The sequence below is a fragment of the Pseudomyrmex gracilis genome, unplaced genomic scaffold (assembly GCF_002006095.1).
Source record: "Pseudomyrmex gracilis isolate BER0280 unplaced genomic scaffold, ASM200609v1 scaffold_1199, whole genome shotgun sequence".
Taxonomy (NCBI): Eukaryota; Metazoa; Arthropoda; class Insecta; order Hymenoptera; family Formicidae; genus Pseudomyrmex; species Pseudomyrmex gracilis.
This window is the reverse complement of record NW_018021783.1, coordinates 9,156-20,077: the sequence shown is the minus strand read 5'-3', so window position 1 is coordinate 20,077 and position 10,922 is coordinate 9,156. Positions and strand designations below refer to the sequence as shown.

At 53.3% G+C, this 10,922-nt stretch overlaps 1 protein-coding gene across 1 annotated transcript; it reads left to right on the top strand.

Moving 5' to 3' along the window:
* Positions 1-9,878: 9,878 nt before the first annotated feature.
* Positions 9,879-10,616, top strand: LOC109861955 (putative inhibitor of apoptosis). Its single transcript, XM_020441811.1, has one exon. It carries the CDS (start codon positions 9,879-9,881, stop codon positions 10,614-10,616), a length of 738 nt encoding a protein of 245 aa, XP_020297400.1.
* The last annotated feature ends 306 nt before the right edge of the window (positions 10,617-10,922 follow it).

The following is a 10,922-nucleotide window of genomic DNA, read 5'->3' as shown; positions in this document are numbered from 1 at the left end:
TCGTTGCGCGAACGTTTCGTTTCGAACGAGAAAACGTTGCGCAACGATCGCACCTATTGGCGTCAGATCGCACACCTGTAAAATATATTCGGTTTGCGAGTAAGAAACAATAAACACACGATTGATAAAACGTAACGATTGTATATTTATTGCACATCAAGCGATACATTTGTTCCTTGCGCATATCGGCAAACTCTCGTCTAGTATCGAGCGTTTCGGAATCGTCACCTCGGTACGAATTCGATCGATATGTCGCCTCTGGTGGTCGACACGGTGAGTTCGAACGTGTTGATTCTCTTGCACAATCTGGCGCACTTGTACCTTCTCAACGACGCGGTCAGTTCGTTGAACAACGCGTCGGTTGCGACGTCGTTGGTCGACTCGTTTTTAGCGAACGGAACGACGTTCGGCGCTTTTGGAAACGCGGGTGCGTACGACGACGCGTCTTCCTGCGGACACAGCCAAGCGAGGTCCGTGGGACGCGTGGCTAAGACGTCGACTCTATAGATCTTGCGAATCGCTTTGGCGCATCGCGACATCGAGCACAGTTTGCTGCACGCGTGGTTCTCCGTTTTGCACATGTACACATTGAGGTCGTTGGCGTCGACGTTCGATCTAACGAAGCGCCATTCGCCGACGATATTGTCGCTGAAAGACGCGAACGCGAACGTTCGCACGCGCGTTCGATCGATCGCCGTTTCTCGCGTTCCGAATGCGAGCGATCTGTTCGCGGACGCGTCGCGAAACGACTCCACGTCTCGAAACGCGCAGCGCAGTGCGCTGACGCCGTCGGTGTAACGCGTATAGAGATCGAACTCGAATCGCGCCATAACGTTCGCCACCGCTTGCCTCTGGCACGATCCGACGAACGCTTCGTTCGCGACGTCGCTTCGATTTTTGAAACGATCGAATCGTTCGAACGAAGGAAGCGCGATCGCGCTCTCCACTACGACGTCTTCGCGCAATTTCAACGACGACGGTACGAAGAATCCGTGATCGAAATCGCGAAGTGTCGCGTTTAGACACAAAGCGTAAAGCGTGCAATACTTTTCGTACCGCTCCGACGGAGAGAATAGTCGCGATACGAATGCTCGAAACGTCGACAATTCGTCCCACGACGAGTAAACGGCGAAAGATTTCACGTACGCGCCGGAGAGCGCGTCGCTGACCTCGAGTCGCGCGCTCGAGTACAACGGTGTTTCCGAAACAACGACCGCTGCGTCGGACCCACCGGGCACTTCGTCGTACGACGCTGATATCTTTTTAGCCAGGCGCGTCAGGTTTCGCTCGAACGCGGTTTTGGAAGTCGTTCCCCAGGTTATCGCTGTCGCACCGTTGCGCGAAACGTACAATCTGAGATGATTCGGTTTGACGCAACACGCGGCGCTGATCGCGCGCGTCGCGAACGCGGACCTCAGCGGTTGCCACAACGCGATTGCGCCATTGTCCAGTTTCGTCGCGAGTTTGGCGTTCGTTGAATCGAATTCGCTCGTTGTTCGCACGTACACGTTTGTCGCGTACAGTTCGGATTTTCCAAACAATGCGACGTCGCTGAGAACGATCGCTGTCGCATTTTTCGAACCGTTTTCGCAAACGGTTCGTTCGCGGCTGAACGAACGTTCTCTGGAAACGTTCTCGCAGTTTCGAAAACGCTTAGCGTCGTTCGCGAGAACGTGCTTCGCAACAGCGAGATTTTTGCCCGAGAACACGCGCGACAGCGTTCTCTCAAAGTACTCGTCGAGCGAACGCACCCTGGGTGCGAACGACTCGAGTTCTCGAATCACCGTTGTCTCGTCGACGAACCTAACGTCGCTCGCGATTCTCGGAGCGATCAATAACTCGTTTCGCAGCTTCGTCAACGTCGCGTGCTCCGAAGCGTCCGTTGCGGTTGCGGAAACAACGTTGCGCGAAGCGCATACGCGCATTGTTGCCGTTCGAGACGAACCGTTGAGCAACGACGACGACGAACCGTTGAGCAACGACGACGACGAACCGTCGCACGACGATGCGTTCAACAGAACCCATTCTCGCGCCAGCGCGTTGGCTTCGTTCGCGTTCAACGATCTACCCGGCTCCGTTAGCGCGCGAATCGCGCGAACGAACAGCGACACAGGCGACGAGTCTGTCGCCGCGTTGTCGCTCATCGTTTTCGCGGCAACGGATCTTCGCTTCGAGCGATCGAGCGATCGCGCTTCGTTTCGAATTACTATCCGGATTCTCTCTCAGCCACCCACAGGTTCCAAACGTTGTTAGTCACGCCGAATACTAGCGCGTTCAATTTTCGCACCACTTCGCTTATGCCGCGTACGCGCCCGAGAGCGTTGGTTTCATCGGTCCAGTCGGCTATGCGCGGCGTCATGTGGCGATCTGTTAAAAAGCGTCGCACGACTCGCCGCTCCGTCTCGCACGAGTCGTACTCGTCCGTCGAATCTTTATCGGAACAAGAGACGCGATCGATTCCAATCAAATGAGGAACGTTGTGACCTATGGCGCGCGATAAGCTGGGAGCGATCTTGCCCAGAAGGAGCAACGACGCGTTCGCGTGCTCGGGTGTATCCCGTTCCAACCACACAGACCGTCGCTCGCGAAGGCGCAAGGTGTGCCTCGACACGTTGTCGTTTAACGCGCAGTACTTCGGTCTAGCGAATTGCGCGCGAGTCGATTCGGTGTCGCGCTCGAACTCAACGTCCACGAACGTCAGCAGCACGTTGGCGCTTGACGAGTCCTCCGTTGTTTCCACAGCAACGTTGGGAACGTCGCGCAGATGTTGTCGAACGGTCTCCCTCGCGGCGCGCTCGACCACGCGTCGCACCGAATCGACGGCGCGTTCCACAGCGAACCTCCGCGGCGCGACTTCGACGATAACGCCAACCGGAACGTTCTCGACCACGATTCTGATATCGAACGAACCGAACCGCATGTACTCTATTCGTCGCGAACCGTCCAACTCCAATATCGTCGTTTCGGTTTCGTTGTCGTAATACGAGTACGTTCGATCGTCGTCGCGAAATCGCGCGGCTGGAATCGCTTCAACGGAGCACCGCGAAGACGCGATCGTTTCCCAAAGCGTCACGCTTGACTTCGGAGGCGACATGGTCGCGATAGCGACCAGTAGCGCTATCGCGGCTGGATTAACGATCGCCATTGTCGCGACTTTTCTCGCTCGAACGATCAGCGAAGTCGCGTATCGTTGCGCGAACTCGCGAACAATTGCTTCGTCGCAACCTAACGAATCGCGCGTTATCTCAGCGTTCGATCTTAGCGCGGTTAATCGCAACAGCGACGTTTCCGAAATCGAATAACCGATCGCGGTTGACTCGATCGAAAACGCTGCGCATCGATCCCGCTATTTCGAAAACGCTGCGTCGATCGATATAATTCAAACCAACGAAATCGTTCGCGTCTCGTTAAATCGCAAACATGTTCGAAAACGGCGCGATAGCGTTCGTTCGAATCGTCGTCCTCGTATCGACGTTGTCCGCGACAACGGTGAGCTGTTACCCTCGCGTCGTTTCGACGCGACGCGATTACAACGTCGCCGAAAGCGAACGCGAGAAGTCGTCCGTGGCGCACGTGCACCTGTGCGCTGATTACTATTCTCCTGAGTACAATTACACGTTCGCGAATCAAAGAATGTACGTTCTTCCGAGTTCCAACGACGAACGGCAAGAGTTTCGCGTTCGAATAATCGGTCTTCCGCGTCAATTGACCGTGGAGACCATCGTCGCGAACTCGTTGGTGTCCGAACGACTCGCGAAACGCAACGAACTGGTCGAGCGAATCGTCGGCGTTGTTTCTGAAGCGGGGAGATCCTGGAGAACCGGCGTGCGCATCGGTGCTTCGGAGCATCGCGTTTTCGGATCCGAGTGCGGCGACTCGTGCATGCGGCTCGACGTCGCGAACGACGGTTCGATTCGAAACGTTGCGGCGTCGTTCGACCACGACGACCGATTGCCGCACATGTACGTGATATTCGGTGACAAGAGAACGTGGCCGAAGACGTATCCATCGGCTCGATTCGTTTACGTGTGCGAGTTGTTCAACGGTTCCAAACTCGTGGGCAACAGGCTCTACATGGACGCGAACGGTCCGTGGTGGTACACTCCTCACAGGGACAGCGGCAACGTGACGTGGAACATGCTGCATCATCTGTCGCATCATATCGGTCACGCGTTCGGTATGGGTCACGCGTGGGACACCGATTCCGCGCCGAGCGTTATGTATCACGATTACAACGGTGCCGAGTTTTCGGCGAGCAACTTCGACAACGGCATGCTGCGATTCGCGTCGAGGTGTTTGAACAGTATGCGCAAGAGAGCGTTCGCTGTAGAATTGTTGTCGGACGTGTCCACAAACGTTCAATGGTTGCTCAATTCGTTCGCGCGATGAGCAACATCGCACTTTTGCGCACGCACACGACAACTGTACGCGTACGTTGTCGGATGCGCAAAGTGCGATCGTTGGAACGATACGCCTCGCTACGCGATGAATGGAAATACAAAGTGATGCTATAAGTTTTTTTTGCAACAATATATTTCAATTTGTACAATACAACAATTTGTCTCGTATATCACAACCTGTTGAAGTTTTGCGTATTCGCGCTTCGACGCGCAAACGAATAACAAACAATATGTCGCGAGTGCGTCTTCGCACTGACGTAACCTAAAAATATGGCACGAGCGCGCTTCGCGAGTAATCGATGCAGCGATTCACCACGAGCAACCTAACCTAACAAGCAGTGCACACCGGTATCGTCGCCGAAGCGTTCGACTTCGCAACCGAAGCGATCAAGCGTCCTCGAGCATGGATTCCAACGCGTTGTAATCGAAGTTTTCCGGAACGGTTCCGTCTTCCTGTATAGAAGCTACGGCCATTTCGGTCGCTTGAGCCTCCGTGATGTTGTCGTGAAAACTAGGAGACGTCGGCGCTAACGGAAACAAGCGAGGAACGAACGCTTCCTCCTGACCGAACACCGCTTCGTAAGTTGTCAGCAAGTTGGTCAGGTCCTCCGCGGGTCTGTACACAATGGCTCTCACTCTGGCGTTGACCAAATTGGTTCTGGTCACGTCGTTGAACAAAATGTCAACGTACACCGTATCGTGCTGCGATTGATTCAACAGCAATTGCGATCTTTGGTGCTGCGTTACGCGAACGTTGGTGTACACGAGCGTGTCGCGACCGTTGTCGCAAGGTGCCGAAACTGTACACACGGTGTCCATCACGCGCACCATGCGAAACACGTGCTTGAACACGCGCGGTACCACGAACAATTTCGCTCTGTGAAATATCGCGCAGTAGTGCGAACTCTGATGCGCTACTATACTCTCGTACACGTTGTCGTCGGAGCGATCGAACGTGCGGTTCTTCCACGTCTTCTTCGCGAAGACGTCCTGAATGTTTATGAACTCTTCAACGCTCAATGTGCTGTGAGCGAGCAATACGGCACCCTTCGCTCCGTACAGCACGTTGAGCATGAACGGTGCGCATTTGATCGCGCGTAATCCTTCCTCGATCTTAGTTTTGAACTTTGGGAATTTTATTTCCTTTTCGGCGACCAATCTAACGGTGGAACCGTTGTAAGCAACTGTTATCGGTGTGTACTTGGTTAAAAGCGACACGTACACGGGATATCGGTCGTGATTGATAGCTGCGAAGAACGACGGCGTTACGATCGACGCACACTGATTGTTGAGGTCGGTAAAGTACTCCAACGACTTTGGCGGCAACGGTTCGCTCGTGAGAATATCTGAAAAAACATGGTTCGAACGTGAACAAACTAGTGCGTGATCGAATTTACAAACGATGTTCGATCTTTTCAAAAAAACGCAAATTTATCGTTTCGCGATCAGTGCGCGTTGTACCTACTCTTGCTTTCGTGCTTGAGCATAGAAAATCTTGGAACGTTGTCGCAGTACTTCAGCGTCGGTGCGATCTTGGCCGTGGGTACCACGTAAGCCTCCTTGTACACCGATTCCTGAGACAGCACGATTTCCTCTGGTTCGTTTGTCTTCGCGTGAGACCTCTTGCGCTTCGCGGCGATTTTGACCATGGCTGTTAGTTTCGACACGCTGGGTAAAATGGGACCGCCGTCCTCCTCGTCGTCGCTGCACGTGGACATGTTCGCGGAGTACAGATCGGCAACGTTGTCCGATGCGTTTTCGGCCAAAGTGTACGCAGCGGTCAGTGACCCACGGGTGACCTTGGAATCCAGTTGCCTGTCGCGCGTAAGTTCCACGGAACAACGGCTGATCGACGGCGTCGGCGCGGCACCGTTTGACTTCAGAGCCGACACTGAAACGAAAGAATGATTACGGTACAATTGGCAAAACGTTCGTTCGACGCGACGGAAATTTGTTTTCGAAAGTAACAATCTCTCACCTGCGACCACGGTTGGATTATTTTTGGACAGTTGCTCCAACTCTTCCCTCTTTTGCTCCACTCGCAGCATTAGTTGTCGCAACTCGTCCTTCACGGACACAGCGTCCTGGTGAAACGCGCGAACTTTGGTCGATATCGCAGACGTCGCAGGCGCGTCGGTGTTTTCAGAGTACGGCGAGTAACAACCGTTGTCGTCGTTTCCAACTTCGGATATAGCGAAGCTGCGTTCTTGAGCGAGGTTGAACTCTTCTTCCGCGCTCAGGTACGTTTTCGGAGCTGCATCGTTTTGGGCACTCGGGTACATTTGCGGAGCGACGTCGTTATCAGCACCATCGGTAAACACGGAACGTTTCGAGAACAGCTTGTTCGAAAACGGAGCGATCGGTCGAACGTTACTTTTGTACGACAGTCCGAACACGCTGGTGTCAACGTTGCACTTTTCAACGGAAGTAATCGTTGCTGTGACCGTCGCGGTTGCGAGAGCAGACGACGTCGTCTCCGCCATCGGTACCGGTGTTGCGCGCGTCGACGCCGACGAATTAGCCAATGTTATCAAAGGTGTCGGTGTGTACAACTGCGGATCGCTCAGCGACGGCTGTTTCAACGAAATAGGAACGTACTCCCCGAGCGCATCCGCAACAACCGTTGGTATCGTCTGCTTCTCGGAACGAACACCGACGCCACCGATCGATCTCGCGTCGCGGTTGCTCGATTCCGGTTCGCCGTCCGTATCTCGGCGAGCTCGTTTCTCGTCGAGTTCACCGTTTTCGTCTTCGCAATTTTTGGAAGCGTTTTCGCCACCGTTGTTCCGTCCTTCGTCGTTGTCATCGTCGCTACCATTGTTGTCACTCTCGGACATTTCACGCTCGCGATCGTTGTCCGACACCTCTTCGTTGTCGTCGGAATCTGAATCGTCCGAAGAGATCGCGTCGCGAGACACCGTTGCTGCGTTTAACAATTTCGCTGCGGTGTCGTTGTCCGCAGCGTTCGCTTTGAACGCCTCTTCAGCGCGACTTTCCGTATCGTCCTCGCGCATTTTGTTCAACGACGAAATAGTTTGTTTTTTGTACGGATACATGATCTCGTTGTTATCGCGTACCGACGACTGCGCAATGACGGAGTTATTCGCGACGCGCGCGCTCGAATCAATCGCAACCGAATTCGCAGCCACGGTCGCTACAGCGGCAACGGTCGAAGCAACGGTCGCTGCGGCGTCCTTTGGTACAACAGATTCCGCAATCGATTCCGCGAGATGTTCGCGCACTAAACACTCGATGTGCGTCAGGTCTTTTATAAGGACCTCATCGGTCTCGTTGATTCGATTGTTTATGACGCGCGAACAGACGTCGCTAAACTTCGCTCTTTTTTTAATCGGCGCGCAATCGATGTCGTCGCGTTTAACGTCATCTTCGTTGCTCGCTCGGTTCGTTACCGCGTCGTCTACGTCGTCGTCGTCGTCGTCGTCGTCGCAGTCGCTTGACACGTACGATTTGTACTGTGTGTACCGAATGTGATCTACGAGCGAACCCATTTGTTGCTCCATGTGATCGACGCGCATATCGGATCTCTCGCGCTCGTTGCGCAAACACATTTCGGTGGTCTCGACAACCATTTGCATCACTTTGCGATAACTCTCGTTAATTCGGTTTAAACCGTCGCGCATAAATCGCTCGGCAATTTTAGCGTACTCGGTATCGTCTGTCGCATCCTCGCGTTCGGAAACACGCCGCGGCGACGGCGAATACTTGGACACCAATTTCGAAGTGGAGTGATCGCGTGCGCGTTTGATCGCGCGTTCGTACTTCATGTTGTTATTGCGCATTCTAGATAGCATGGCGTCAAGCGACCACTTTGCAAGCGGTGCAGCGGCGCGTTGCGCACTGGGAGAACCGGATGCGTTGCCGGACATAACGCGAAGTGCGTTTCGCGATAGATGTTGATACGAATTATTTTTCCGCAACACGCGAATCTAACGGTGGTCTAACTTCGAGCTCAACGGTTAAGTAATCCAACAGTTCCGATGATATAAGTGCTACAACGATATACTTGCTACAACGAGTTAATTGTTACAACGATCTAATTGTTACAACGATCTAATCGCGAATTTGTTCCGCCTCGTTGCACAGTTTTTATGATAATGAGCAGTCGCTTCAATATTTATACCATGTATAAAGAATACAAATCTCCCACCAAGTGTATATTTTGAGATAAGGAGCCCGCTGATATCTCGAATGTCACGAGTGTCACATCAGATGACAATCGAACACTATCGCGCAACACTCGAGATAATAATGAACCGGAGATTACCGTGCGCGTCGAGTGTTCAGATAACAAACGCTTCGTTGTCGACCTCTGGCCTCTCGCGACGACGTTGAGATAATTTTGACGATCGTGGGTCGATCGGCTTCCACTCGCACAAGGGATGGTTTGTACAACCTTTACTTTTGCGAACACGGCACCGTTATTTTTTCGCAAAACACCGCTCGGAACGAAACGCGCGATGCGGTGAACAAGAGATCTTTGTTTTTTTGGAAAAACGTCGAGCGAATGAAGACCCTCGGTTGTTTGCGATTCTCCGGCAAAGCGATGATCTGGTAAACAAGGAGTTAACGGAGCAAAACGGTCGCAATCTAATCACGCGTCGACACAGTCGAATCCGATCGACCTCGCGCGTGTCCGGGTGACCGACGAGCATCCGGATGACCAATTCTCGAACGCGCGTGACTCAACGGCGTCGCGATCAGCAACGTCTCGATGTGTTTCAACGCGATAGGGAGCTGCGCTTCCGAGAGAACCGTCGCACCCTCGCGTAAATGTGCGACGGTTCTATCGGAAGCGCATTGCGAGACGAACGGTGGTTCGCAAAGGTATCGCTGTCTGGAAAAAATAACAACGGTTGACTCGACGCAACCGCTCGTTCGTTCGTTCGCACGGATCGCGAAAGCGCGATCGAGCTTTCGCGGAGCATTTTCGTAATCGCGCGATACGCGACGTCTAGCGACCGTTAGGCGCCAGTGGACAACTCGGCGACCAATGGAAACGCACGGAACTCATATCGCTCTACGAAGTGACAAAAAATGAATCACGTCGCGATAGCGTCCTTTTTTTCCCTTGACAACTCGACAACCAAACACCGAAACGTTGGACCCGCGACTCCGAAATGAACACGGAGACGTCGAAGTTATCGAACGGCTCTTCGTTCGACTTAACGCACTTGAAACGCAACGAGTTTCCGCTACCGAGCGATACGAGCTCGATTTCTCACCGTTGCCGTTGCAACCGATTGCCTCGAGGCGCGATTGAAGTAAGTCCGACCTATCAAAATAGCAATCGTGTTTTTCGTTCGAACACCGATCGCGCGAAGGAAAAGCAATATGTTTTCCGTGTACCCTCGATCAAAAAAAGTTACAAAGTACCCGTATTACGAACCACCGTATCGCAGACGCGCGACTTTCGAAACGTCGTGGGTCAATGACGCGCGCATGCCCAGCGCGTCTACCATGACGTACGCCGGATTCTTTTACATCGGTCGAGAGGATGTTTGCGTTTGTTTCGCCTGCGGTTTGGCTCTGCACAGATGGACCAACGCGCTCGAAATCAGACGAAACATCGATCCCATAGCCGAACACTACGCTCACAACAACGATTGCGCGTACGTTCAAACGTTGTTCTTTTATCCGAACGATTCGTATTTTCCCGTTACGGAGCGCAAAGTCGCGCGACACGGTGATCTGGTGGACAGATTGTTGGAAAGATACAACACTGTTCGCGCCGGTGTGGAGCGCGAGCACTCCAGGGTCACCGAATGGATAGGTCGATCGCACGCGCACTTGACGCGAATACGCTCGCAGCTCGACAAAGCTACCACGTGGTTGCAACGAACGGTCGCTGAGATCCCAACGATAGAATTCATCGACGACGATCCGTCCGGCGCGTACGCGACGTTGTTATCGAGCTTCGAAGACGTAGATGCGAATCTGATCGAACACCGAAGTCCGCTCACCTGTCCAACCAGAGATTTCGAAAGCACCGTCGTGACTCTGGACCCGGTCGTATCGGACAGCGCGTCTATGAAAACAACCGGATCCAGACCATGTTGCGTTTGCATGTCGAACGAATCGAATGTATTGTTTTTACCGTGCAGACACACGGTGTGTTGTCCGTTGTGTTCCAAAGATCTCAAGATGTGCCCGGTGTGTCGCGAATCGGTGTGGTTCAGAGTTACGTGTATGTACTGAACGACTCGAATTCCAACACGCGCGCTGTTTTCGAAATACGTTCGTTCGCGCACTCGGTACATATTTTTTGACACAAAAGCGATTCGCGTTACGCCGGAACGTTGTTCCGTGCGCGCAATTAACGAACGAGCGCGTCGCGTCGGCGAACAACGCGGCGTAACACCGTGCAACGAGTCAAAGAATGCTCGGAAGGGTGCGTCGCCACGTAACGAACGCGCGCGTCTTATCGCGATACGAAAGCAAACGTTGCGATAAGACGCGCGCGTTCGTTGCGCGCTCCGTGATACGGATGCGACGTTGCTTTCG